At 53.3% G+C, this 27,905-nt stretch overlaps 7 protein-coding genes across 7 annotated transcripts; 1 reads left to right on the top strand and 6 right to left on the bottom strand.

Annotated features, from left to right (window-relative positions):
• Positions 1-1,485: 1,485 nt before the first annotated feature.
• NCS54_01077800 (Peptidyl-prolyl cis-trans isomerase) lies at positions 1,486-2,996 on the bottom strand (the record flags this gene model as incomplete). Its single annotated transcript, XM_053156074.1, has 2 exons — positions 1,486-2,860; positions 2,917-2,996. The coding sequence occupies 2 exons, from the start codon at positions 2,994-2,996 to the stop codon at positions 1,486-1,488; spliced, it is 1,455 nt and encodes a 484-aa protein (XP_053012049.1).
• A 2,888-nt stretch (positions 2,997-5,884) lies between these two features.
• NCS54_01077700 (Hypothetical protein) lies at positions 5,885-6,520 on the bottom strand (the record flags this gene model as incomplete). The annotated part of the gene is made up of 1 exon (XM_053156073.1): positions 5,885-6,520. The coding sequence occupies one exon, from the start codon at positions 6,518-6,520 to the stop codon at positions 5,885-5,887; it is 636 nt and encodes a 211-aa protein (XP_053012048.1).
• Positions 6,521-11,151: 4,631 nt separating this feature from the next.
• Positions 11,152-12,249, bottom strand: NCS54_01077600 (Hypothetical protein; the record flags this gene model as incomplete). Its single annotated transcript, XM_053156072.1, has 2 exons — positions 11,152-11,943; positions 12,013-12,249. The coding sequence occupies 2 exons, from the start codon at positions 12,247-12,249 to the stop codon at positions 11,152-11,154; spliced, it is 1,029 nt and encodes a 342-aa protein (XP_053012047.1).
• A 501-nt stretch (positions 12,250-12,750) lies between these two features.
• On the top strand, positions 12,751-13,455 carry NCS54_01077500 (40S ribosomal protein S24; the record flags this gene model as incomplete). The annotated part of the gene is made up of 3 exons (XM_053156071.1): positions 12,751-12,833; positions 13,079-13,326; positions 13,376-13,455. The coding sequence occupies 3 exons, from the start codon at positions 12,751-12,753 to the stop codon at positions 13,453-13,455; spliced, it is 411 nt and encodes a 136-aa protein (XP_053012046.1).
• Positions 13,456-15,227: 1,772 nt separating this feature from the next.
• On the bottom strand, positions 15,228-19,729 carry NCS54_01077400 (Hypothetical protein; the record flags this gene model as incomplete). Its single annotated transcript, XM_053156070.1, has 2 exons — positions 15,228-19,413; positions 19,467-19,729. The coding sequence occupies 2 exons, from the start codon at positions 19,727-19,729 to the stop codon at positions 15,228-15,230; spliced, it is 4,449 nt and encodes a 1,482-aa protein (XP_053012045.1).
• Positions 19,730-20,572: 843 nt separating this feature from the next.
• Positions 20,573-21,794, bottom strand: NCS54_01077300 (Putative GTP cyclohydrolase-2; the record flags this gene model as incomplete). Its single annotated transcript, XM_053156069.1, has 2 exons — positions 20,573-20,620; positions 20,673-21,794. The coding sequence occupies 2 exons, from the start codon at positions 21,792-21,794 to the stop codon at positions 20,573-20,575; spliced, it is 1,170 nt and encodes a 389-aa protein (XP_053012044.1).
• A 2,572-nt stretch (positions 21,795-24,366) lies between these two features.
• Positions 24,367-25,032, bottom strand: NCS54_01077200 (Hypothetical protein; the record flags this gene model as incomplete). Its single annotated transcript, XM_053156068.1, has 1 exon — positions 24,367-25,032. One exon carries the CDS (start codon positions 25,030-25,032, stop codon positions 24,367-24,369), a length of 666 nt encoding a protein of 221 aa, XP_053012043.1.
• Between the last annotated feature and the right edge of the window lie 2,873 nt (positions 25,033-27,905).

The following is a 27,905-nucleotide window of genomic DNA, read 5'->3' as shown; positions in this document are numbered from 1 at the left end:
CAAAGCCTCGTGGAATTCTCTTGGCGCATGTTGCTTCCCGTCAGGGACTCAAATCGCAGTCCAGGCCACGCCCCAGCCCTCGAGCACCCTGCGACAGGCTCTTTGACCTCCCCAAGGTTGCACATCTCGACAAAGTCTCGCCTGAAAGGTCTCATGCCCGAGATACCTATGTGTCGGTGTTACAGTATGCACCAAGGTGCCCACGCTGACCGAGCAGGTTCCCAAGGTCTTGCTTGGTCGTAGACACGGACGATATGGGACCCCAGAGCCAGGTATCACCCCAAGGTATGATGATGCAATTCTTCAGAAACAGCGCTATTCCCAGGCTCGGACGTCGGTCCTCGAAGCCCGGAGCTCGTGTTGAGATGGTCGGGATGTGGCACCGCCAATCGTCACCATCCATTAACGTCAATGCCGACCGAACTCAATGATCGATCTGAAACGATGTCTTTGATCTCTCTTTGCGCATACAGCCAGCCACTCTTGCCTCGGCCCAAGATTCAGATCTGGAATCCACCATCCCTGCCAGTCGAGATGGCTTGGGCGAGCTCGGTGGCAGATGCTTCCAGAGTGAACCAAGGCTGGACGCCATGCACTTGGCCGTGCAGTAGCATCTCAACGTGGTGAGAAGATGTCGTCTCACCCCCGAGTGTCTTGCATTTTTCGATCGAGCGCCGTGCCCAGTCTTGTCGAAGGCGAAGCAGGCACAGCAAGCATAGCCGAGAGGTGGCTTATTGATCCATCCAGAGGGTTCAGCTATAGGTCATGGTTCAGTCAGATTCTTGTCTACATGTCCGCTCGCACAGAATACAGTACCCGTACGTGAAGCCAAACATGCCGTGGCGTGCTGCTCTGCCATGCCTGGTTGCCCGTTGGCGAGACTGGGTTAATAATGCTGGCGCTGTGACCTGCTGAGCGTCCACAAAAAGACTTGTCATGTGTCACACGCCTCCAGATGCTGAGAAATGCGTGGGGGATGCTGCTGGCAAGCGACGCTTTGGCAGAAAGAAGATGGAGTGGCCCGGGGATCTTGTCCAGAATGACAGCTGGGGTCGCTCAGCAGCGGGAGGGAGATCCCCGGTTCACCCACGTCCGCCAGTATGTGTTCACATTGACGACCAACGTCGCTCGTGCGTAGACGGTATGAATTCGATCCATTTGGCCTACTCAGACTGTTGCGCCATGCTCGTGGGAGCTCCGAAGGACCGCATGTATGCCGGAGAGCTCACTTGTACATGATGAACGGAGGCAGCAGAATCGGGCAAACACCCGTCCATAACGAGATAAACAGACTGCCAAACTCGTAGGCTAGGACGAATTGGTGTCCCATGCTCGTGTAATGCCACATGTATGCACATGTCGGTTGGTGTTAGTTGAGGGATCCACATCAAGGAGTCGAAACGCTTGCTTTCGATTGAATTAGAGGCCATCAACGGTTGCAGGGTTTTGCGCCGTTTGTATTCCGTGTCGCCGATTTGCCACTCTTTACCTCCTCGACCTGCGGTCATAATCGTCCCGCCCATATCGATCCCTATCTCTATCTCGGTCTCTGCGATCGCGGTCTCGGTCTCGGTTTCTATCTCGATCTCGCCGGTCCCAGTCTCGTCTGTCCCCTCGGCGGTCATCCCTGGGTTTGCGATACCGGTCTCGACTTCGGTCCCGCGGTCGAGGGCTCCGGCTTCGACTCCTTCGTCGCCCTGAACCTTCAGCATCCCGAGGTTTCGGTGGAGGGTCGTCATCCCTCTGTCGACCAGGTCCATTCCGCTCCAGCTTTCCCTTCATCTCCTCCTCTCCATAGACCATTCCGTAGTCGCCTTCAGTGCTCCTTTCCCTCTCTTCACGGTACTGTCGGCGCTTCTCCAGCTCCCTGACGCCTCCCCAGCCGCCGCGACCAGCATTGGCTCGACGCTTCTTGTTGGTGTCGTTTCTCCACACGTCGCTGAGCTTACTGACGCTCTGTGAAAAGTCGACGTGAATTCGTCGGTCGTCAATCAAAACATCCTGCATCTTGAAGTATGCTGCCTCGCAAGATGCCTTGTCCTCGTATTCGATGAATGCATACTGCAAACTGTCGCCTGTCTTTTGATCCCTGATGACTTCGCAGCTCAAGATTTTGCCGAACCGGCCAAAAATGAGTTCCAAGTCCTCATCCCCAGTGACCGGGTTCAGCTTGCAGACGAACAAGACGTTCTCGGGAGGTTTCACTTCAGCAAACGGCAGATCACCCATCATCTCCAAAGTCAGGGCCTGCGCCTGCGCCTCCCGGTTGCGTCGTCGTTTTTCCAGTTCCTCCTCATCAACATTGTCATCAGCGTGAAGTGCCGCCTCATCGGCAATCCGAACGGTTTTAAGTTGCTGGTCGGTAGGAGGAGGACTCGAGCTCGGTTCCCGTAGTCCAGGCGGGTCAGGATAGGGGTCATCCAGAATGACTGTGTGCTTTATCCGGATATCGATGAGGGGATAGCCCTTGTCATCGACAATCGCCTCGTTGACCTTTTCCAAAGCATCAAATCCTTCCACAACCTTGCCAAAGATGGCAGCTTTTCCATCCAAAAAATCCGTGTCCTCGCCCAGTGTGATGATAAATTGGGAAGCCGCCACGCGCGTGTCTGGGTCGGATTGCAGTGGTGCTGTCGCCATGCTGACCGTCCCTCGCTCAAGGTGTTTCAACTTCGGGTGAAAGAAGGCAGGGAACGTTCGTTTCGAAGGGTCGCCGGATAAATGACCCCATATTGATGAGCCGCCATCAGACTCTTTGGAGAGAGGGCCGAGAGGATCGCCGGTCTGGAAGGAGAAGTTCTTTTGGACGGAGTGAACGGGTGAGAAGTTGTAGTACTTGACTTTGCAAAGTTTGAGGAAACTAGATGACTGTTAGCTCGATTCATCATGTAGAGAAGCCAAATGTCAAGCACTTACTTTTCGCAGAGCTTCGGCGCATGGTCGACCAAGAGGTCGATGACGATATCGCCCACGCTAGTCTCGAGGAGGACAGACATGGCGTGTCGTCAATAAACTCTTTAGAGAGCAGTCCTCTTTGCAAGGCGACAATAAGAAACAAGTATGAGAGCGACAGGGGATTGTTGATGGCCAAAGTCGCGTCGTCCCAAGTCTTGGAAGGTTGTTTGAGTTCACCAGCACCAGCCACTGTCGCGAAGCTCAACCTGGAAAGAATCTCCATGCGGGTGGCGCTAGCGGCCCGCGCCACAGCTATGTGGCTGGTAGCTCAATCACTCAGGGCATCACATGACACCCCCCTCCTCCTCCAACGTTCTTGCTGCTCATGTTCTAGAAACAAGGGGATCTTGACAACAGGGGTCTTCCAAGCATTGGCTTTCATCGTCGCTCATTATCCCATCGCACCTGATCGCTTGCTGCGACATAGAAATTCTGGACTTGATACAGGCATCACCGTCTTATCAGAAGATGCTCCCGGAACTTGACAGGTTTCTACGCCGCATTCGGAGAGAAGCCTCAAAAGATACCATGAAAGGTTTCTTTTACGGGTAAAATAGACGTTCCTTCAAGGGTAGGATCAAAGGTGAGAGGTTTAGGCCTCCGTATTGAACCGACAAACACCACCTAATCACCTTATTCACTTGCTAATGGGCTACAGTAACACAGCCAGAGATTCATAACCTCAAACTCAAGTCCATACTGTATCCATCCGAGTGGGTGCGATAGACCAGGGTTCATCTTGGCAACTCAGCCAAGGAAGTCCTTGTCTCCCTGCAGTTCTCCTACCCCAGATCCATCCAAAAGCCGTTGAAGTCATGGCAGTTATGACGTTACCAACCCCTCTACAACAAAGAAAGTTCCCCGTTGTAGCGAAATCAGGGATCAAACATCCATCATATCATGGCTTCACAACCTATCTTGAGGAGGAGGAAAACGTCCGGACTTGTGTCCACCCCGCCACTCACCAACATGTGCGAAACAAGTCAAGTGGACAAAGGCCGAATCCGAACAAGCTCATTACTCAAAATGGAAAAACCACTGGAGCCATCGACGAAATAAGACGAGAGATCTCGATCAAAGAAAACTACGTCATATCAGATCAAGACACCGAGATGTCATCATGATGTTTTATGCTTGGCCAGGGTCCAGATTCCCGGGGCTTTTTTTTCCAAACGAGATCGACGACCGTTGAAGTCATACCGGAGAAAAAAAAAGATGGGCGCCCCAAGGTTGGTTGCGCATGACCCAGGTGTGTGTGTGTGCGCCTCTGAGTTGTTCATCTCGGTGAGACGGCCATGAGCTCATCCTCGGGAGCGCTAGGGTAGTAGACTTCCCGTTGCCGGGGAATTTTGAGGCTCAAACTGGGTAGCATTCTATCTCCCCGTAGTCAAGGCTGGATATCGAAAAAGCAGGGCCCTGATGTAAGAGGGCGTGCTCCATTGTCAGGTGAAGAAACGTTTGTCGATGATGTAACCGTTACTCAACGATGTAGCTAATTTCCACAGATTTACGCCAAACATGGCAGCACCAAGTCCTGTAATCCCCAAGAAAAACGTCACAACTCCAAAGGCTCAGACTGTCAGCCTCGTCGCAAGGTGAATCCCACCGTTGCTCGGTGTGCGGAAAGACCGCCATCCTAGACTATGTGTATGCGGCGCCGATCCCCGGGCCGGGAGCGCACCGTTATGGAAGTTCAGCGGTGTGGAAGGATGTGCTTGGACCGCTCAGGTGGCAATCAAACGATCACGATCGATAGAAGCCAATACTTTGACTAGCACGTATCAAAGCCCATGCCTGGCTATCAAACGACTTCCAACCGTCGAGAAAAAAACACCTCCCTGTTCCATCCCCCGTCGTCGCGTTATGGTTGTTGGTGGAGCTCCGTCCGGCGGCACCAGGGGACGACGACTTGCTGCGAAATGATCTTCATTTCCCCCAACCGCCGAAGGGCGAGCAAGGGGGGTCGGGGCCGATCAAACTGCAAGATTGTGGGTTCGACGCGTGTTGTCTCGCTATCTTTCTGGTACGTGGGGCACCAGCGGCTTTCAACCTCGGGTCTAAGAGTCGTTTGCTATGTTTCACATCATATCATTCATTCTTCAGCGGTTAGGTAGTCCGGGTGATGAATCCCGAAGTTTCTCACGATGGTTTCAACAAAGGATGAACGAGTAAAGTAGTTTGTGCGCCGCAATAGCAGGTGCATTGATAGTGAGTGCATTCATCGCTATCACTAAAAAAAAAAAAAGAAAAGAAAAAGGATGTTGAGAAAAAAGTCTCCTCTCGGGAGATCTTCATGATAAACGTAGACTCTGTCCATCTCCCGCGTGATTTTCCATCGACCAGCGCAGCTCAAGAATGTAAACGAAAAGGTAAAAGTAGCCACGCGATGCCACCACAGAGTCGAGAAGTTCTTTTTGGCAAGAAACAGAGAATATTTGCCCCCCAATGCCCCAAGTTTGCCGCGCGCTATGCAGGCTTGTGTTCCCATCCTTTCCACTCCGGCTTAACCCAAAAAAATAAAGATAGATAGATCAAGGTTTGTAGCGTTATGGGGTATTTCTCTTCCCAGAAACAACGCTTTTCCCCTGTTTGATCAGAGTAAAGACCCCGGCTTTCGTCCCATAAAGCCCAATTTCCAGAATGTAGTGATTTGTTTCCCTTTCTCTTTCCAGAGGCCATATGCCGTTCGAGGCCTTGTCGATCCAACCAGAAACGCCAGCCAATGCAAGACAAATAAAAAATGCAAGGACAAAGAAGAATTAGAGATTATGCCAAGTGGTTGGTTTTTTGATGTCGTCGTAAACCATTGTGTGTGGAGGCAAAATATGTCGGTTGTTTTGCCACCACCAACAACGGTAAATGTCGTTGTGTGGTGATATGATGATGGCGGAGGCGGTGTCGGGGTGTTGCCGGCTTACGCCTACTTCGCCTACTCGTTGCCCGAGCTTCGTCGCCTTCGTCCAATCCGGAGTTCCTTTTCCGTCTCCATGAGCCTTGTCTGAACCCAGGTCCTGAATGCCCGGTCGGCACGCACGCTGCTGCAGTTGAGAAGCTCTGTCAGGGTGCGCTTGATGCTTTCGTTGACCTCGGATAGGCGATGCTCCTCGGCTGAGATCTCAAAGAGAGTCTCCTCGTCGACAATGGTGGTGAGTTCGTTGCGGTCCTCCCAGCCACTGCACCGGGCGTGGGTACGTGAGTGATGTCGTCCGCTGCTTCGGGAATGGCGCTTCGGTGACGAGGGGACCGAGAGTGATGATGAGGAAGATCGTGTAGGTGATGTAGATGGCGACGAGTTGAGGGAACGGGTGGTAATGGTGAGCTCGGGGCGGATCTGGTCGAGACGGCCGCAGAGCTCTTGATGCTGCTCCTGGAGGAGCATGTACTTTTGCAGAGCAAAGCTGTAGTTGTGTGCTCCGGAAGCCATCTTTGGTAGCGAGAATGTGTTGGAATTGATGGGTGTGGAAATTGCGTTGAGAGAGCTACTCGTGCTTGATACTGATGTCGATGATACTGGTCGACTCTGCCCGGCGAAGAAATGGGGTCTCACGTCTAATGACGAGACCATCGAGGCGGCTGATGTGGTATTTGGGGAAGAGCGAGGAAGGTGAAAGATAAATCCTCAATCAAGAGGATATCGCGAGCGTGTGTCGTTGAAGAAGTCGGGTTTGTCCGCAATGCTCTTGTAACGTAGGAATTGACGGTGTAGCCCAATGGTGTGTCGCAATATGTGAGATGCAGGCACTGGGGCGCCAATCGCCGGATAATATGTGCGTGGGTTGATGTTACGGTTGTTCAGGTCGAGGTATCGCAGGAAAGAGGACCGGTTATGTACGGCAGTTGTTTGTTAAGCTCGGGGGGGGCCAATCTGCGACCGTGTACGGAGAACGTGTGTGGGTGGGAAGCTGTAAGATGCGGTCCGCGATAAGAGGCGGGCGGTAGGTGAACAATTAAGTGACGGTGAGAATGCTTATGGAGAAGAAGAACTCGACGAGAGTTGACCGTGTAGATAATTCAAGACACACAAAAGAGGTGAAGTCGAGACGGGAGTGAGGTAGTATGATGTTTCGTATTCTGGGGGGGATGGGAGAGAGCAGGGTGGTTCATTAATAAAGATATCCATCTCAGGATGAGCCAGACCAGACGGGAGGGAGTGCAAGAGGAGGGGAGGGGTCAGCAATTGATTAAACTACCTAGTAAGGGCATGTACCAAGTACGAGATCCAGGTACGAAGAGGACAGAGCCAGGAATTGGGAAATGAAGGGGAAAGTCGAGGTCTCAAGCAGCGAGTCAGAACCAAGGAGAGCACCATGTCTTGCCGTAAGCAGAAGTACACGGGTACATTTTCCCTCACTCAATGCCATCCCATCATCGACCCCCCCTTATCCTGGCACGCCCGTGCCTTGGCCTCCCAAGAAGAAGAGCTTGGGCTTGGAGCTAGCCCAACCCATGGGGAGGGGATCCCACCTCTTCGATTGGGGCACCGCAGGGCCACCATGACCACTTCCGACGGCATGGGATGGCCAAGGACAAGGGGGGGAAGAAGAAGCCTGGGCTCTGTCGCCATGGCACAAGCTTTTGGTGGATCATTCGTTGTGGGTGTGTGGATGTGTCCGCCGCCCTTTTTTTAGGCCAGAGAGCGTCAGCTAAGCTCGATACGGGCTTCATTGCACAGTGTTGCAATCGAGGTTGGCAAAGGTTCTCACAGGGTCGTTGGGTTGGGTTACTTTGCTTGCTGCGCTGCTTGGTTTGCTGGCGATGGTAACAAAATGGCGCCGTGTGGCTCGTTCCGCACGCCATCCTCCACAGCGATGAGCATGATTTTGTTTCTTCTTTTCCAAGACAGGTGTGACTCTGGACGATTCTCTGCTTCTACCAGGATACGAGGTCTCGTTCCTTGTGATATTCCAACGTTCCAGAACAATTGTTGTCAAACACGAACATGATGAGTCTGACAAAGAAAACCGTCGCTGCAACAGAAATAACTTGCAACAACGCATCTCTCGTCAAACTCCCCCGATCTGGGAATGGACTCGATCCCAAGCCCTCACTTCTTCCTTGGTGGCGGGCGGTCCCATAGTGGATAAAGCGGGCATTCTGGAGAACCGAACCCATCCGTGCCTTGGCTTTTTCTCTGCATATTTTTTCACGATGCCTTCCCGGAGTAGCCCGGTCGGTGTTGAGCGATAAAGAAGGCCTGTCAAGCTCCATTTTCTTCCTTGGCATTAAAGAGTCCAGTGGGGATAACAGAATCTAATCAGTCAGTTTTTTCCTCTGCCAACAAACACCATTCAGTAGTTCGAGTCCGTGGCGCCGCCCGTCCAGGGGGGGCTCGTGCTGTGGCGATTGGTGTTGAACTGGCATTTGGATGGGTCCCCTTTCTCTGCCGCGCTCCAGCTGCTACTGCAATGGTTTACGCGAGCGAAATGCACCTGCAAGAGATCTCACGCATAATAAATTGGATCAAGAGGGGGAAGAAGTGTAATGCCTGGGGACGCCTGACCACGTGCAGATATGCAGCCGGTTCAAAAAAGAATTGCCTGATGGCAGTTGGAAGAACGTTGCAGTAGCAGCCAAAGAGATATGCAAGAGGTCACATTGTTATCCAGACAGAGGGCAGGCCAATATCCGTACGCGCTTCCTCTCTCAAATTGGCACCCCGACCATGCACTGTGCCTCCTGGGCCTGGGGGGGTGATAAGGCAATGGCAGCCCGCAATCACGAACCAAATCTTTTAGCTCTGGGCGGTTGATGACCACCCTTGGCCGGGGCGGCTACAGGCGGGAGCCTTTTAATTAGTATTCTGACCGGGCGGTTTGTTGGACAGCCTACTGATAAGAACAAAACAGACACTCACACGAGATTCGTGGGGTGATGGGGGATGGATGGTCGTCAGAACTGGCCTGTGAGATGACGATAACAGGTTTTTTTTATGAGAGAAGCAATCAAGCAGCAAATCCCCCTGAAAAATGATGATAACCATTCTCAAACACCCCGGGCCAAATTGGAGATGCCGGGATATCCCCTGTCAGCTCTCACAACGTTCCCGAAATAAAGAATGGACCTTTGTTCCCAGAAGCCCGGGGACAAGACGACACAATATGGCAAACTCGCCGAGATGTCCCATTCCCATCGAAACCCAGTTTTGGAAGCTGTGGAAAGAATGCTTGTCCCTTGCCTTGTCTTTGTTGCCAGGGGTTTCCAATCGTGAGGCCCTCCATCGTTCACCTCAAACTTGCATAGCCGATTGCCGAACCGCATGACGTTGTCTGAGGCATCATCACCTCATACCGCCTAACACAGAAAGCTGCGGGAAAAGCCTCCTACACGGAGGAGAGACACAGGTTTCACACAGGCTTCTTTCTAGCACCAAACCGTCTCTTTTCCCCTCTTTCTCAAACATTTTACCCCAAATTCTCACCATCACCCCCTAAAGTCCCTCTAGCACTGACCGGTCCTCCGGGTAGCAACGGTCAAGCTCCGGTCAAGGGCTTTCGATGCTAATCTCCCCTGGCTTTGATAGACGTCGGATGCTTTGATCTGCCTTGCATGCATTGGACAAAGGTTGTTCGATTGCCTTCTCTTCACTGATTCGTCCGGATGATGTAGGTGTAAAACCGGGAAAAGATACTCCAGAATGTCTAGGGTAGTCGTCACAGCGAGGTCATCTGGGGAAAGCTTCCTCGCGGCAGGTCATTACGCAAGGGGCTCGACACTTTCAAGCAGACCAAGCAGGCCATGACGTTTCATACTGTCAAGGCCTCGAGGCAAGAGTTTCGACCTTGTGTAATGACATACGTCAAATGGGTCGTTTACTTGTTGTCAATTGTTCGAGACAACTCACAAGCCCTCCATCTACACCACTTTACTTATTATCATCCCGAGACAGATACAGGCACAGTGCGAAGCCTCACAACGTCCCAAACTTCTTGTTCACCAGTGACTAGACCTTTCACGCACATGCCTCCTCCTTGGCACCATCATGGCGTCGATCCGGAGGTTCTGTCGTCGTACCTGACAGGCCCAAGCTCGCATTCCATCCCCCAACATCACACAGAAACCTCCCCGGTCTGCCATGGCCCGGATCGCCGCCTCCTCTTTCTCGTCTATGGCCACTGACCCCGTGGCTCGCCTTGCTTCTGCAAGCCCAGCCCATCACCCTCTGGCGGCAGACCATGGGTGCCACGTTCCTGGCTTCGACGGATGGATGACTTCATGTCTCGTAGCACGCCCCCTCAACCCCACCTGACCGAACTGATGGATCCGGATGGGAATGTTTCGATGTGCCAAAACGCTGCGCACCTTGACACCACCCGCCGCCATCAAAGGTGGGGTGGAACCAATCGCGGTGCTCAGATCGACCCAAGCTCTCGAGCCTCTGGATCGAAGCCTCGAACTGCCAAACCCGCCTTCGCTTCTCCCCGACACAAACCCAATCGCCCTCAGGGGTCTTGGGAGGCTTGGTTCTGGCCGTCGTGTTGAGCCCTGATGACGAATCTGCCCCAAGCTCTTTGTTACGCTTTGGATCTGGCACGTAGGTCTAGATGTTGATACTCGGGAGTCTCGATATTTTGGTACACGAACGACGGGGTCCAGCTGAATTGCGTAGCCAATTGACCCCTCAAACCCCATCAAATGGCACCGTATGAATAAAGTCGGCCAATGATGGGCCCATGCCAGGAGCCAAATCCCGAGACATGATCGTGTGAACCGGCAGAGTGGTGTGACGATGTCCGTATATCCACAGGCACATCTACATATCGTGACGACCACGCAATTGCCCTATCAGCTGCACCCGAAGCCTCGGGGTTCCTTGATCATATGGGGACTGAGGAAAATCTCCTAGCGGGATGCAAGAGTGTTGGTGAACTGCGGGTCCCCGACGCCCGTCATGGTCTGATTGATGATCTAGTGGCATGACCCTTTGACGGCCAAGTCCCGGGTAGCCGAGTTTGTTGCGAATAGCTCTACTGGACCTCTCCAACAAGCTCTCTTCCGGGTATCCCGACGATAATCTACGCCGCATTCTGTACAGTCGGCGGTTGGCGCCAAGGCCGAGACCCTCCGTTGTGTCGACGGTCAACGCCTCGGTTGACGACTGGAATGTATGGGGAGTATCGCAGTGTCGCGATTGGTTCTCGTCCGATTCTCTGGATGGAATCGGGTATGGCGTCGAGTTTCAATGCTCCAGGTTTCCGGTTACTCTTTCGAGACTTTGCAGATCCGGATAGCGACCTTGTCATTGTAGAAAGGACCCTCTTGCCTCTCGCGCGTTGGAACCTCAAACTCTAGATCCTCGACGGCGAGCCCGTTGGCTTGGCACTTATCCAGAAACACCTGAAAGGTCTTTTCGTTGCGCTGAGTTGCCGAGATGAAGACCTCGACACGTGGGTAAAGGTCGAAAACCTCCTGAATAGTCCCAACCAGAGCCGGTATCACGCTCTTGTCGTATGTGATGTCTGCTCCGAGCACTACGTCGACGGCACGTCCACCATTCCACTTCTCCTCCTCTGTGCCCATAAGTGCGTGTCCCCACTTGACCTCCATTGGCACCACGCGGGTCGAATCCTGAAGGTTGTTGAGGAAGAAGTTCTCGGGGAGGTTATTGATCACATCATCCGAGCCGTCGGATGCGAGCACATGCGTCGAGCCGAGAAAGTTTGCGCAGAGAATGGACAGATAGCCTGTACCTGAGCCAAGTTCCAAGATACGCTTGTCCTGAACAAGACCTTTGTTCTGGCAGAGGTATGTTCCTAGGTGAAGAGCAGCCTCCCATGTGCGAAGGCCAGTGGTCCCCGATGCCGAGATGAGAGAACGATTCTCGAGAATCGTGATGTGAGGTGCTTGAGAGGCTGACTCAAGTGAAGTCTCTTGGCATAGGTCGGAAAGATGGTATGTGACATAGCACTTTTTCTGAACAGATGAAACCTCAGCAGGGAGTGGTGTTGCAAGTAGCACCGAGAGAGCAGACATCAAGTCATCAGATACGCCCTGCAACCTGTTAGAAAGACAGTAACTACATATAATGACACATCAGAAGCGATTTCGAATACGACTTACATACTCATCCCAGTCGTCGATGCTGACCTCAACTCGAGACATGAGCTCCTTGAGAACCCGGAGCTGGTAACGTGGTGGAGGCCCATATCGAACGGCATTATCTGCGAATAGTCTCGTATAGAGAGCATCCTGGACTTGAGAAGTCTTGAGGAGAGCCGGCTCGGGAAAGTCCAACTCGGGTTCAAGCTGGAGATATTGATGGCAGAACCGGTTAACTTGGCGTGTGGTTGAAGCCATGTTAACGAACGTGCTGAGTGCTGATACCTGTGAAAGCTCCCTTCAACATGAGCTTGAAGTGTCTTGACAACAGACCATCATGAAGCCATTCGAGAAGTCTCGAGAAGCGACTCCATTGGATATTGCTTGAGGAGTATCTCCACTCAAACTGGAGTTGCAGCTCATCCATCGCCAACGCAGAGTCTCACTAACAATTTCCGCAACAATTCATCCGAAGCTCTTCCGGAGACCCTTCACATTCACGTGACACGCATGAAAAAAAGCCCTCGTGGGTGGTTACAGCCTTAAATCCAAGGCACAAGCCAACGCACAAGCATTTTTCCCTGCACCTGTTTAGGGTTGGACCCAATTAAGCGACACGGGAAATCGGAATTTTCGCTCTCCCTCTGCCTAGACTGTGTGTCCCGCCCGCGACAACTTCAATCCACGACAACACCGCCGCCCCCAGTCTCTCCCCCCGTCAACTCTCACCCCCAGAGACCATCACGACAATCGGCAAAAATGGCGGACAACGACTCCCCCGTCACCCTCCGAACTCGCAAGTTCATCCGCAACCCTCTGCTGGGCCGCAAGCAGATGGTCGTGTGAGTGACCCTCAAAATCTGATACCCCTCGCGCGGTCCTCGTCCATCAAGATCATCATCGCTCTGCCCGTCTTGCATTTCTCGGACGGTCTGGTTTGTGCCCGCTGTGCACCAGACATCACGATACACGAAATATATCTGTCCAGAAATTGGGAAGAAAAAAGGCGGGCAAGCCTCAATGAGCAGGATGGACTGAGGACCACCAGGCATGGCAGGAAACTTGGGCTGACTCGACGCGATTTCAGTGACATCCTCCACCCCAACCGCGCCAACATCTCCAAGGATGAGCTCCGCGAGAAGCTCGGTGGCCTCTACAAGGCCCAGAAGGACCAGATCTCCGTCTTCGGCCTCCGAACCCAGTACGGTGGCGGCAAGACCACCGGCTTCGCCCTCGTCTACGACTCCCCCGAGGCCATGAAGAAGTTCGAGCCCCAGTACCGATTGGTGCGGGTTGGCCTCGCCACCAAGGCCGAGCGTGCCTCGCGACAGCAGCGTGCGTCTTCATACTCGTTACCGATACATCAGCAGCTAACACACACCAGGCAAGCAGCGCAAGAACCGACAAAAGACCCTCCGCGGAACGGCAAAGACCAAGGGTGCCAAGGCGAAGAAGGACAAATAAGCGACCAGCAATGTCTATGTATATCCTCGGGCTGGTTGTTGGGGAGCTGTGGTATTGTGCATTCGGCGGCCTCGCGTCCGTCATCCTCGATCCGTCGGCGTGAGGTACAGGGACCTGTCGCCGGCGGAAGTTGGGGAGCTCTGGACTCGGCTAGGGGGGGTGAGGGCCTGGCTTTCACGGTCTCTCCTCAATACACTAGCATGAAATCAATGGTGTTTCGGGTTTCGGACCAAAAAAATATTACATCTCTGGTTATCTTACGGGGTCTTTTGTTTTTGTGATGCTGATGGATGACTCACTTGATGAATAGGTGACGGATATCACGGAACGAACATATGAATGTTGAATCAATGCAATTCAAGGCTTCCCAACAGTTGGGTATCAAAGTCAGAATCTATAAACTCCTCAACTCCCGCAACGCAATGCAACTCGACAAGTCAAACGCATCCTTTACATGACAACACCAAGCGCAACGGCAACACCAGCAACCAACAACCCCAGATTGCTCCCCCGTCCTGCTGCACCAGCCTTATAAACGGGAATATGCCATCCACAGTGCTCCTGCCCATCCCTCGTCCGACACTCATAGTAGGTAGATTGCTTCCACCCTAGACTAGCCAGCGCATCCTCCTGAGTGGGCGCCGCAGTAACGGGCGGGTTGAAAGGCGGGGGATTCTGCTCGTTGTAGTTTGTATTCTGCCTGGCCGTTACCGCGCAAGCCCGCACCGCCACCGTCTGTGTAGGAGAGGAAATCGTCTGCGCGGGCTGTTCAGCCGTTGGGATGGCAAAAGTTGTGGTTGTGAGGCACAGGACGGCTAAGAGGGTAAAGATGATGCGTGTATATCGCGACGCCATTCTTGCGGCTTCTTCAACAAAAAGCTTCTTTTTTCGTAGATGTATTGTTCGTAATAGTCCAACGTATTGCGTCAAGGTTTGTCAACGAGTTGTCTTCTTCAATTATTGAAGCCGGCGTGTCGTTATATAGTCGCCAAGTTTCGTCGGAACACCAGCCAGCGAACTTGTGTAATTGAACCAGAACACGGAACAAAGCGCAACAAGGCGTATAGAGAAGAGAAGAAAAAGGTAACAAGAAAAGTTCAACAAGAGAACAAGACAAGGAAAAAAAGAGAACATTGTTCTGGAGGTTCCCGACAGACTACACACAATATAACCTTTGAACCCTCCTACCCCCCTTTGACTCCCCCCATGACGCAAATGAACAACGAATAGCCAACAGCTTGAATCCCCCATGAGCTCATGAGACAAGACAAGAGATCCCCGAAGAAAAACTACGGAGCGTGCGGTAACGTGAACTTGATAAGTTGGTGGGTTGTCTCGCTGCATCATCCGCCAAGTCTGACAATTCGATTGGCTGACACGGTCTGGCTCGTGATGCAACTCTTGGTTCCAAAACCCCTCTGAACCCGCACTGAGACAGCCCTAGAGCTAAAAATCGGTTCGTGATGTGCCTCACATGAGACGCCTAGTCTTGGACGGTGCAATTGAATGGGTTTTCTTGATTCTTGCTGCCTTCTGTTCATAATGCGCTGCAGCACGTTAACCCTGTCCCTGACCAAGGACTTGTTCGACACGTCAGGCTTTGCTGACGCCAGGTCCCGTTCTGTCTCGTCATCGTACAGATTTCTTGATATACAGGTTATCTACACTTCCTTGTCCCTTCCATTATCCCTGGCCTTTGTCTTCCTTGCATACCCGAACCCAAGGCTGTTCCCAAAAACCCTTGACCCATTCCCCAGAACTTCCATACTTCCTTAGAATTTACGGGTCGTCCTTCTTCGTCCTTTGATCTGGCTATAGGCACTCGCCGTCACATCCCGAGCCGGTGGCAATGATGTCCGTCCCCGAGCAGGCCGAGTTTGCGAACCCGTGCTGTTGCTTGCCGATGCAGCTGCTGCAGGGACACTCTTCCCTCGACTTCGCGTCATGAAGTTCTTTTGAACCCAGCCCGAGCCTTGGGGCATTGAATTATCTTGGTAAGTCCCATCCACGCTGTCATCAGCGTAGTGTTCAACAAACTGCACAGATGGCGGGCTGGAGCTCAGCTCGACAACCTGGCTGCCTTCCGGAATCACAAATGGTGACTCTCGCTTGACTCTCTGTGATGTTGGTGGTGTTGTAGGGCGCTCAGCCTTGACCGGCGCCTCAACCTTGGCCGGCTGAAGCGACGACGAATTCTTTGAAGGTTCCGGCTGTGTTGCATTCGGGAACAAGCTGCGGAGGGACTTGTTGCGATCTGGTGACCGGTCAGAGTCGTCCTCGCCCTCATCGAGCTTCCGCATCGCCTCTTCATACTCCAAGTCCCCCTTGCCAGGCCTCAATGACTGTAGCACTGACTGTTGTGTCCATCTCGCTGGGCTTTGTGTCTGTCTTGACGTGGCAGCTGTATGGAAGATCTCTTCCAATGAAGGAAACGGGCTGCTGCTTCTCAGAGATGGGCGAGGGCTATGTGATTTGTTGTGAGGCAGCTGTATCGTTTCAGCAACCACCGAGTCTTCAACACGCTCCTCTGGGAGATCTTCGAGCCCGTTGATCGAAGGCGGCTGTCGTCCACTGCGGATGCTACCAACGGACGAAGGTACCGCCAAAGTTCGGTGATCAATGGGTCTTATGTTCTTTGAAGGAAGTGGTGGAAGTTCCGGAGATGCTATGCTATCCGGAATGATAGCATCCAACTCGGTCCCTTCAACTCCAGCACTCGACTCCATGTCGACATCTGCAACATCTTCTACATCCCCTGTCTCATCCACCTTCTTCTCCACTTCCCCTACTGTAACACCCTCTGCATCGTGGGACAGAGGGTGCTCCTCGCGTGCTATGGCCGCGTGTAACGTTTCCTGCAACTGCCGTGAAGGGCTGTTAGCCATGTCGCTCGGCGTGTCTGCATTTCGGACCAGGCTGCTGATTGGTGTGTCGTCTCCGGGCGTCGTTAGCTCGAGCCGCGGAAGCGCCTGGCCAGAAGGGATCGAGGTTGAATTGTCGCCTTCAGCAGCTTTGGCTGCTGCCCGTTCCCTTAGATCGGCCTCCACCTCGGCTCTCACTTCCTGTGCACCTAATTCCTCAGTTTTAGTTCCATCGTGATCTTGTCTCTCGCTAACCTTGTTGTCCTCCACCGAATCCCCGTTTTGTGCAGGTTGCTGCTTTTCGGTTGCGAGTTCTGCGCCGTCGGTCGATGTCTCCAGCGTGCTTGGCGATGGCGCCTGCTGGACCATTCTTGGGTCACTCATTTCTGCCCAGGAAATCTCCCTCCGTCCATCATCCTCTTCGTCTTCGTCCTCATCCAAGTCTGGTGCTTCAAACTTGGCATACACCCGCTTGCCTGTATGTTGGTCATACTCTTTGTCATTCTGTTCACGGTCTCTTTTCGCCAGCAGGACATGAAGGGTGTTGTCCGCGTCAACCGAAAGAACCATTCCCGTTACGGGCAAGATTTCGGGCTGCCAGTTGGTTGCCTTGGATAGAAGCAACTGTTTCCACGTAATGACCATACCAGGCTTGACTTCCGAAAAGTCGAGACTGGGAAGAGTAGTGGTGTCTGACGGCAATGACGGGAGATCATCCATGTCCGTGAACTGGCTGCTTTCAAGGTTGCCTTTAGCTGGTGCGTCATCATAGTTCAGCACCACGTCCGCATCGGCACTCTCCTGTCCAGCGTCGAAGTGGCTGTCGAGATATTCATCCTCGTCGTAGCTACTTTCCTTCGACTTTCCCTTCTTTGACTTCTTCTTCTTCTTTTTCTTCTGCTGACTGTCATCATTCCACTCTGCTTCGTCGCCGTACGCCTGGTCATTCTCGTCGTAGTAGCTCTCGTCGTAAAAGTTCTGCGATGTTCTCTTCCTCTTCCTCATAGATCCGTACTGCTGCTGAGGATCCCATCGCTGTACGAACGGAAACGGCGGTTCGCTCAACACCATGCCTTCATGGCAGCATTCAACAGCGCGATACGAGATCTTCTCTCGCCACGCGTCGGGGTCTTCATCTGGCTGCTCTGGTTCAGCAAGAGCGTCGTTCTTTGTTGTCTCCTTGCTCTGCACCCGAGGGTTTTCCAAAGGCCTCGCATCCTTCATGAGATTCTTTCGAAGCTTGTCTTCCTCAGCCTTCGACTTGGGGTTCTTCAGTCCAAGGGCACCAAACAGGAGTCTCCGTCCAGCTCCCATGTCGACCTTAAGGCGACGTGACGAGGCCTTGGGTTCTGCGCTTGAAACTGCCTCTTCAGCGACCGCCGCTGCTGATGTCTCATCCATCGGTGCTGCAGGTTCCGTAACCTTGGTCTCATTGGTGGGCTTTTCTGTGGAGGGTGCTGAGGCCTGATCTGCATGGTCATCACTAACAACGCTGAGAAGCGCTCGCTTTCGTGCCATAAGCTCGGCTTCTTCATTGACATCCCCATTGACAGAAGGTTGAGACGGTGTATCTGCTAGGGCCTGAAGTGCCTTGAGACGCTTGGTCTCGCGCCTTCTCGCGTTCCTCTTCTTTGTCCTTGACAGGCCAGCGCCGGGGGCGGCAGGCCCTTCGGTGGATTGTGAGAGAGTGTCAGCAGCCTTGACTTCGACGATTAGTTGAGGCGCAGAAGGCTGGGGTGCTTGGGGTGGTGATCTCTTGGCCTTTGCTTTTGAAGATATCTCTTCAGGTTCAGAATCTGAATCCGAGTCTTCGCTTGAACTAGAATCGCTGCTGCTGGAGCTATCACTGCTGGAGCTATCACTGCTGGCATCGGAGCCATCTGAGCTTGACTTGTCCACAGCAACAGCAACCTTGCCATCGTCACTATCAGAGTCGCTGTCGGAGTCACTGTCAGAATCGCTACCAGAGCTCGAGTCTGCCTGTGAGCTATTGCGGGAGTCATCAGAGTCAGAGTCATCTTTGGAACCATCATCTGAGTCTGATTCCGAATCTGAGTCCGAGTCCGAGCTGGAACTGGAGCTGCTGGTGTCGCTCGAGGCCCTCTCTTCCACCACAGTGATCAGCGGCGCTGTTCGTGGCTCACTCTCTACCCGACTGACCAGGTTCGGAACAGGGTCCTCTGCAAACTCCACCTCCTCAATCAATGGGCGTGTTGGGTTCACGGGCTCCGGGCGTCCAGGAAATTGGAGTTCCGCGGTGCCAAAGTCTCCCAGTCTTGGGCTTTCCTGTCCCAGAATCCCTGACTGATCATCGCCGTCATTGATACCGAGCAGAGCGCGGTCCATAACTTCATCGAAACTGAGTGTTGGCTCATTCGATTTGGCGAGGGCCTGGAATGTTGTCCGCAGATCCTTCTCGTGTCGAAGCAGTTCAGATTGTATCGTGGATATCGATGTCAAAGGGAATGCTGCCCGCAGTGCTGTGATCTTGTCGAGAAGCGAGAGATCAAAGGTATAAGCTGGAAGAAGGGCTTGTGGATCTTGACTGTTGTTGTTGCTGGACAGTAGAGCGTGCTGTTCTACCGGCGGCGTTTGCTCGACCAGAGCATTGTCCTCTTGTAGCAGTCTCAACTCCTCAGTGAGATCCACGTCCGGCTCCTCTTCATCACTCATATCGTCAACTTCGTCGTCCATGGCAGGCTCCGCCTCGACATCCCGAGTCGGAATGAAGTCTCTATCGTCATTATCGATCTCGTCCTCTCCAAAGTCGACAGTCGGGTCAATGTCTATGAACCTCGCGCGCACAGTGACACTGCCTGGTTCATCCACGGCATGGGACTCGGAATCCTCAAGTAAAAGCTGTTCCGACTGGTCTTCCTCGTCCGTGTATGAATCGTCTTGTTCGTCGAGTTCTTCTTCGTGTGTGATTCTGGCTCGTTTTCGTGGGGGTAGGTCAAGGGATGGTCGATCTCGCGGTTGCCTCAGCCACGGCCTCCCAAAAGCAAGGCCGTCAATAAGGTGCTTGCCATCCTCAGATATCTGGTGTCGTCCGCTAAGTCTCCGTCGTCGCAAGTCATCTGTGAGGAGTGATCGGATCCTATTAAGCGTAAGCCTTTAATATTGCGCGAGGGTTGAAGAAAAAGCCCTTACAAGACTTGGTCGTCTGCCTTCAAGACCTTGCCAACCTGTTGGAAATGCAGCAGCTCAAAGCTATCTCCCTTGTCGTCGGCAAGCTCTACAGCATAGTCCTCGAGTCCCCAATCTCCGCTCTCGAGCGGAATCACCTCGTTGACCTGCGCGAGGAGCTTGGAAACAGTGAGGTCATCAGATGCGACGCAGGGCCAGACGAGCTTGACCTCAGGGACGGCGTGTCGACGAACGACGAGGCGCAAGCGAATCGCCTGGGAGGGCATTGTAGCAGCTTTTGATGGCCAGTGCTACGATCGCATTATTATTGAAAGAATGAAAAGAAGCGCTATTAAAAACGGTGGGGAGTTGGAAAAGTAGGAGCTGATTTGCGATTTTGCGAGCTTCAAGTTGACGCGCCTGCCTCAAGTCCCCGTGAAATCTAGAAGGTACGTACCTTCGTGCCTTCCACATCGCGCCCCACTGCCCTCGAGTGCCGCGAAGAAGACCATTGTTAACAGCACCCTTGGCGATTGAAATGAGAAGCGTATTTTGACTACCACCTAACAAACATCTCCCTTAACATCAGCATCTTGCAGCGACAAGGAGGCAAAGCTCGAGGTATGCATAGGTGCAAGCAAAGATTAAGGAAAAACCATGCGCAACGCTACCACCAAAGCCAGGCAATTCAAGTATCACGATGTACTTGGCCTGTCAGTATCCGCGTAGGCCAATTTTCAACTCGAGTCCAGCTTCGTCCTGTAGTTCTTGAGCTTTAAGTCTAGTTCTTTTGACAGAGGTTGCCAAAGTCCTAGGCCCAGTCGAAGGAGAGCTATGCCACCCTCAAACTAGGTAGAGACTTGGGAGACGGTCATGTCACTTACATGCCAAGCCACAGGGAACAGACTCTGCCGTCCCACGAGAAGATACAAGATGAGGAATAATGCAGGTCGCCGAGATGGCATATTGTCTACAGTTACATCACCAAAAGCTACCACCCAAAAACGCCAACAAGAGTAACCCCATCCAGCGACAGCGAACTCCATTATCATAATCAGCAGGCCTCCCACACGTCCTCTTGTTCTTTCGAGTTTTGACTTGTCTCGTGCACACAAAAAATGAGCCGTCTTTTACTGTGGGAGTCCTCCCATATCTAGCATGTGACCCATCTTCTCGATCTGCGGCATTGTTAGCTGATGCGTCTTAATGAAAGAGTCATGATAGACTTGCCTTCGTCTTGAGATAACCCTCCACCTCCTGACTCCGGAAACCCCCTCTTCCCCTCCAAGACAGAGGCACCATAGCCACACGCTCCTTGACCACAATCTCCCGGTTGGGACCCTCGACCGCACGGATCTTGTCGGGGTTGTTGGTCAGCAGTCGGATATCCTTTTGGCCAAGATCCAGCAGCATGGCTGTGGCCAAACCATAGCTTCGAGCATCGGCGGGGTGTCGCAGAAGCAAATTCGCCTCAACAGTGTCCGAGCCAAGGTCCTGGAGGTTGTACGCCTTGAGCTTCTCGCCAAGACCAATTCCGCGACCCTCTTGTCGCAGGTAGATGATAATACCGCCGGCCTTGTTCTGGCTCATCAGGCGCGCCGCTTCGTCGAGTTGCTCGCCACAGTCGCATCGCGCTGACCATGCTGTCTCGCCTGTGTAACACTCGGAATGGATTCTGACAAGAGGGACCTGTCGCGATGATGCTTCTCCCGTTGGTGTATTTGCTCCACTGGTACCACTGGTTTCCCGACCAGGAAACAGTTTACCGGTGTATGCGCCGCGCACCATGCGATCCATCTCGGTCTCACCCTCTTGAGGGGCATCCAGACTCTTACTTCTGATGTCATTTCCAAATACAATGGCAAGGTGCTCCTTGTTATCAACATTGTTGGTGTAGAGATGCAAAAACATCTCGGTACCATTGACTGTGGGAATGCGGGCGCGGACGACACACTCGACATGTGGCAGAGTCTCGAGCAGCTTGGGCCGCTTGGACCCGCATCCTCCCGAGGCAATTGAACTATCAACAGGAACACCACGAGGTCCAGGTGTCGCAGGTGTCGATGTTCCGGGCGTGCTTGGCGGCGTAAAGGCGGGCGACAGCAGGGACGGCGGGGGCGGTTGGCCGATGGGGGTCTCGGGGCCCTCGGCGTGAGCGGAGACGGAGGCGGAGGCGGGAGTGGAGGGAGCGGGGGAGAGGGACAAGTCTTCTATAGACTGCTCAAGGGTTTGACCACCGACTTCATTGTACGACGGTGGCTTTTCGTTGGCATTCTGGGTCTTGGGTGAGTAGAAGGAAGGGAGAGCAGTGCTAGAGCCCGCCGGTGAGCCTGACATGGCATCAGACGGCATGTTTTGGCTTGAGGCGGGCAGGTGGGCGCCGCGATCGGATTTTGGAGGGGTTCGAGTCGCAAGTTTCGTCGGGTCGAGGGCGGCGGTCGCTAGATGGGCATTGGCCGGCGTGAGGTGTCGCAAGGCTGCCGAGGGTCAGGACTCGGTAGGCAGAGGTAAAGAGAAGTTGTGCGTCGTAGGTTGTAGGGAAACAATGGTCAATTGAGCGGCCCAAGTTCAGCGATTGCGATAGTTTGCGGAACCATGACTTGATGGCCGGGTGGGTGGAGTTCAAGGGTGCAAGTGCGGTGGTATCATATTAGTCATCCGTGATATCCATCCCGCGCGGTTACTTCCAGGTTTACAATGCTCGCGTACCGGACTCCGTTGAGAACCTTGAATTGAGCCGTTGAATCCGACATTTTGGTACATTGTCCGTCTGCCTCCTACGTAATTATTTGGCACAGTCAGATTTGTCTCGGCTGACGGCAGTCACCGCTACAACAGCCACTGCGCAACTGTCACGATATACAGTGTCTCCGGCGTGGGGAACGAACCCCGACCTAGAGAGAACCTCGGCGAAGGCGGCCGATGGGGACCGATGGGGACCGAAGCCGGCACGTGGGGCGCCGTTAAGTCTCTGTAAGCATTTCCAATCGTCCAATCGTCTGACTCGATGAGAGGCGGATTTTCTTCGGTGTTGGATATTGATTATCAATGATGGGAATGTCTAGGGTAAATTTGAGAGTTGAAGCATTTTTGGAGTTTTATTACACAGCGCGACATGATGAACCCTTCTTCTTTGTCATGGTAGTAAAGCGAGGAGATGCTAGCATTGAGATACCACTTGGGGTCAACATACGACCGGAGTTGTCCCTGTCCAGTTTGATGGTCCGTGTTGTGTGGGAGGCTTTGAAGACGGACGATACATTCGACTTGCCTCTTTGGGCCATTTCACGATACAATAATTGGCAGCTTACACCACAAGCTGTCCATACACAAGTCACAACACCATATCTTATATCTGCCCAAAAGGCTTGCGATAGTCTAATGAAGAGACAAAAGCAAGGAAACATGGCGCAGTGATGGATCGTTAGACATGACGAAGCTGGACGGCGTCATATATACTCAATGAAGGAACATACAACTCGGACATGGGCCTCGACAGCGCAAGAAACTCAGTGTCATCACATCGCTCCATGCCAAGTCGAGAATTTCCCTTCTCACAAGAGCCAAAAAAGTATCGAGTGCTACCCGTGAGGAACACAGCTCTCAACACAGCTTTGACATGAAACCCACCACTGCACAACATCGCACCACATCCCCCTCGTCCGTTCAAAGGCCCATCTCCGTTTCACGAACCATCAAGACGGTCATAGTCACCGTTTAAACCTTCTCACCATCACCTCACCTCGAAACCGACACCGAACCACCTGACCGCTACGTTACACCTCCCAACCCCAGCGGCGTCCCGTCCCAAGAGAAGGGATGAGACACCCCCAGCCCTGTTTGACGCAGGTACAGCACATCTAACCCCTGGACGACATTTAGACGCCGTGTCGAAGCGCTTGCGGCGTTTTTTGTCCTCTCCCCCGTCTCATCTTAATTGTCCCGTCATCCTTCCCAGCCCGGCCGCCAGATCTCACGGGAAAAAAACATGGGTTCAGGTTCCTCCCGGGATGCTACCCCAACCTTGCCGAACCGACAAGTCTGTTTCACATCTTGGCAGGACAAACTCTGAGCGAAAACCCTAGATCTCGAAAAACTGCGTGGTCTGTTCTCGTTGGTTACCCGTGCCATCTTTGACCGTCAGGCTCTTTGTGCGTTTGAAGTTGGGCCAAGTCTAGCCAGCACATCTCATCACAAGATCAGTTTTCCACAAGGCCAAGCGCTGATCATGCATGGACAACAAAGCAACTCGCAAAAAAGGTTCGGCCAAGGCAGAAAACAAACATCTTTTAATTAAACGTTTCGTTTCAAATTCCCTCGTGGCCGATTCTTAACTGCACATGAATCCTTGGTCCTGCATGTCCTCATTGGCCAGCCACCCCCCCTAAGCGCAAACGTTGGACCAGGCTCCTGAAAAAAAGAGTTTGGCAAGGACCAAGCTCTTGGGAGAACGACAGGAGGTGAAACTCCCAGGCTGGCCGCTCTCGTGTGATTCGTGAAAAAAAGTCGAAAGGGCCTCAAGAGGGGGAAGCGTCAAAAAGCAAAGGGCTGAGGAGGATGGCAGGGGTGTAAGGGGGAGGGCTGAGAACAGGGGTAAACTTGAGAGCCTGCTTACACCAAGCCGCTAAGAAAAAAACGACAGACGACTTATCACGCATGAGTGACGTTTCAAGCAGAGAGTGAAAGTGCATGTGAAGTAATGTGAATGGTATTGACCTTGTTTCCATCAAAGTATGTACATGAAGCGAATGAAATGACAAAAACAAAGTCTTCTTTTTTCCTGTATCCTGTGTATCCTTCCCAAATTTTCATATCGGTCGTAGCGAGTGGCACACATCCTGGCTTTCACCAGGGCGGCGGGTTTCTTCTATTGTGATCATCATTCAATGAGACCAAAATGTTACAACAATCCTGTCTTGTCCCTTTACAGAGCAGTGACCTTCTTGCCAGTGCCGTAGAGGATGTTCTCGACCTTGAGGTTGGTCTCCTTGACGGAACCGAGACCGCTGGGGCACTGGGGCTGGTTGCTGACGGCAAGGTTGAGGTGGCACTTCTCATCGACACCGTGCTTGCAAACGGGGTCGTTGATGTTGTAGAGGGCGTAGTTCTGGGCGACCCAGCTCTTGGGCTCGCTGAGGCATGAGGCGACGTAGTTCATGCTGTTGGCGGCGGCGAGGGGCAGCTTTCCGTCGTCCATGAGGTCCTTGCAGTTGGAGGCGTCGACATACTCGTAGTTCATGGCAATGCCACCGCCCATGTGAGGGTCCTTGGTGGCAGAGCTGCCGAAGCCGAGGTAGTTCCAGGCATCGTAGGAGATGTCGTGGGCACCACCGGAGGAGTCGATCTTGAGGAGGTAGACGGAGCGTCCCTCGTTGGAGACCTTGACGCAGATGTTGTTGCAGTCGACGCTACCGGGCCAGTAGGCAACGCGGTTGGTGTTGATCTTGCATCCCAGGACACCAATGCTGCTGGAGTACTGGTCGTGGGGAGTGACGCTGGCAGAGCCAGAGGAGCCACGGGGAGCAATGGGGCTGGCAGCGACCAGGGTAGCCGAGGCGGCGGCGAGGACGGCGGTGAACTTGGCAAACATTTTGGCTGTTTGGTTTTGGTGTTTGGTAAAAAGTCTTGTGAAAAAGCTTTTGTACTGGCTGAATGGTATAGTTGGAGACTGGCTCGACTTGCTTTCTCAACGCACGGCGGAGAGAATAAAGGAATGGACAAGTGAGTTGTGTAAAAGGACTGATCTCAGATCAAGGTCTGTTTTTGGCGACGGCCAGCCGAGAGAGTGACGAAGAAGATTGGAAAGGAAGGAATATCACGAGAGAATGTCTTGTGGTGATGATCTAGAAGAAAGGGAGTGCATCTGGGGTGGAGGTGATGGACCTTATATACATGAGATCGACTCTGGGGGTGTGGGTGAGCAGCCCACGGTCCATGGAAGAGGTTTGCGAGGGCGGAGACAAAGAACCTACGCACAGCTCACACGCATCGAGGCGAAACAGATCCAATGCCGACTTGGACGACGCCGAGAGAGTGACCGCTCCGCGGGCAAGGGTGGAACTGCCAGGTCGAGCAGGGCAGATTCTCGGACCCCAGAGTCAGGCTCCAGAGTCAGGGAGGGCGGCTCCATGATTCGAGATGCCGACCCCTGGTAGCATGTCACTAGTCAAAGGGGCAGTGACGATTTGTTCGATTGGCCGTGGAAGCCATGGAAACAGAAGGGCAGACTCGTGGGAAGAGGAGGCGACGTGGACCCGCTCGGCACGTTGCCGATAGGGATGGGACGGTGCAGCTGCTTCGGATGAAAATCCTCATAGCCTGATGGAGTCATGAAAGGCTTCTGATGGTGTGCAAGGACCAAGGGCAGCCAGTGGCAGGCGACCCTGCCTGTCTCTGGCATCCTCCGTCTTGCTGGCTGCCGGGAGGGCTTCCCACCCACGCGCCGACCGTCCCCTAGCAGAGGAAAATGGCTCACTCACTAGGCCTGTATCTGACTAGGCCAGTCCGGGCTGCCATCCCTCTTTGCCAGGCACGGTGCGTTAGTCAGGGCCCAGCACGGCGGCAGACGCACGCACTCAAAGGGCCTGGAGCGCCACGGGCCAGGGTTGGGGTGATGGGGAGGTGCTGTGAGCAGGCCTCTGACTGGGCGGTTGGGCCATCTTGTGCCTGGCGATACCACGCTGTACCTGATTCCCGTCAACCTCCCTGTCCTGTGCCTGGCAATCCCGACCCTTCTGTGTGGCCTCCATGTTTCTGAAGCACCTGGGCAGCCGCCAGGGGGAAACACCAGCAAACAGATTGTTGGGACCCTTGCAAGAGCCGCTGCTTAATCGCCGGGCGGTTGAATCGATCGGTCGATTCAAGTTGCAGAGTGGGTTGACGTTGTATTCGTGGACTCCGTTTTCCCAAGGGCAAACGCCAGTAGTCAACGGGTGAGGAAACGGACGAGAAAACTCTTCAGTCTGCGGACCCGCGACAGTCAACGCGACCAACAACCGCGTGTCCTAGGATCGCCGAGTCGTCTTTCTTACTGCCTGGCATTGGCATGGATGGCTGCCTGACAGCCTGCTTTGGAGGAATCTGACACTGTATGCGAGCTGGAGCGTCAGCACCGTCTGGAATCGGAGGTCGCACTGATGGCTGGTGATGATGCCTCAGGCACGAGAAGAGAATGCAGTGGAACGGTGGATCAGTGGAAACGGCCTAGGCGGAGATGGGCGAAAAACAGCGAGGAATCAGAGACGGTCGGCTGCGCAACAATACTTGGCTTGTTTGTCAACAAGAAACAAGAAACAGCGCTGGCGCTGCCAAGCACGCCGGACACCGAACGAGGCGGGCTTTGTTGAGCTGGCTGAATCTCACGATGCCCATGCCATGCCTTGAGCCGCCCAGCCACGAAGTTGCGGGCGTGGACGCGGGAAGCCGATAAGCTTGTTTCGATTTGCGGAGGCTGGATCTGTCTCATCTCGCAATCAAGCCATGGCAAAGGACTGGACATCTATTGACGGGAACCTACTGAAAGTGCAGTCAATAGAGAGGGATGTGAGATGGTGGGATTCACACAACACGCCTCGCAACCCGCCACGTAGCCAGCAGACAGGCTGTCTCATCTTCCCGCCCAGCTGACGCTTCTACCTGTATGTAAGTCTCGGCATCCCATCACCTCGCAAAAAGAAGTGAGAAGGCGGCTTCATCAAACCGCCGTCTCTGGCCATGTTAGTTGCTGCAACCCTGCCTTGCCCAATTGGTCCACACGGTCAGCCAAGGCGTTATCCCGTCTTCCGCGCTTCTGCCGAGTCGGTGAGATATTTCTTTCTTTCCTCTTTTCCCTCTTCCGTCTCATACTGTGCGCAATTTTTTTTTTTTTTTTTTTTTTTTTTGCTTCTTGGCCTCTTGAGGCAGTGCCCTGTGGGTTTTGGTTGAAGGGCAATGGCCTCAGGATCAAGGTTTGCAGAACAATTTAGTGGATTTTGGACGTCCTCGGGGCCTTTCTCGCTGCTGTTACCCTACAATGCCCACTCAGAGCTCTTGTTCTCTTCTCAACCAAACCCACTCACACTTCTTTTCAACTTGACGTGCCCACACACATGGAGATCGGAGTAGAGTTTCCAGCCTCCAGGTCCATCCACTGTGTCCGTGCCTTGTCAGAAGACGGAAGGAAGGGAGAAAACTCTTCCCGCCGATTCTCATTGGATCTCGGGGTCGGGGTCGGGGGTTTTTAGCGGTGGCTGAACCTTGGCGAGCGGATCCCCTGAGCTCCTTTCAAGCCTTTGAGGGCGGAAGAGGCACCGCCATTGACAGTCAACACCACATGGCGTTTCTGGCAGTTTTTCCTTTGAAGCTTCTTTCGTGGATCAGGAGAAAGCCTCTGATTCAAAGCCTGTAAAAGTCGGCTTTATTGACCAGAATAGACCTGAGACTGCCCCAAACTGACGCATCACCACATGGCTGGCAACCCTCCAT

The sequence above is a fragment of the Fusarium falciforme genome, chromosome 8 (genome assembly GCF_026873545.1).
Source record: "Fusarium falciforme chromosome 8, complete sequence".
Classification (NCBI taxonomy): Eukaryota; Fungi; Ascomycota; class Sordariomycetes; order Hypocreales; family Nectriaceae; genus Fusarium; species Fusarium falciforme.
This window is presented reverse-complemented; position numbering and strand designations above follow the sequence as displayed.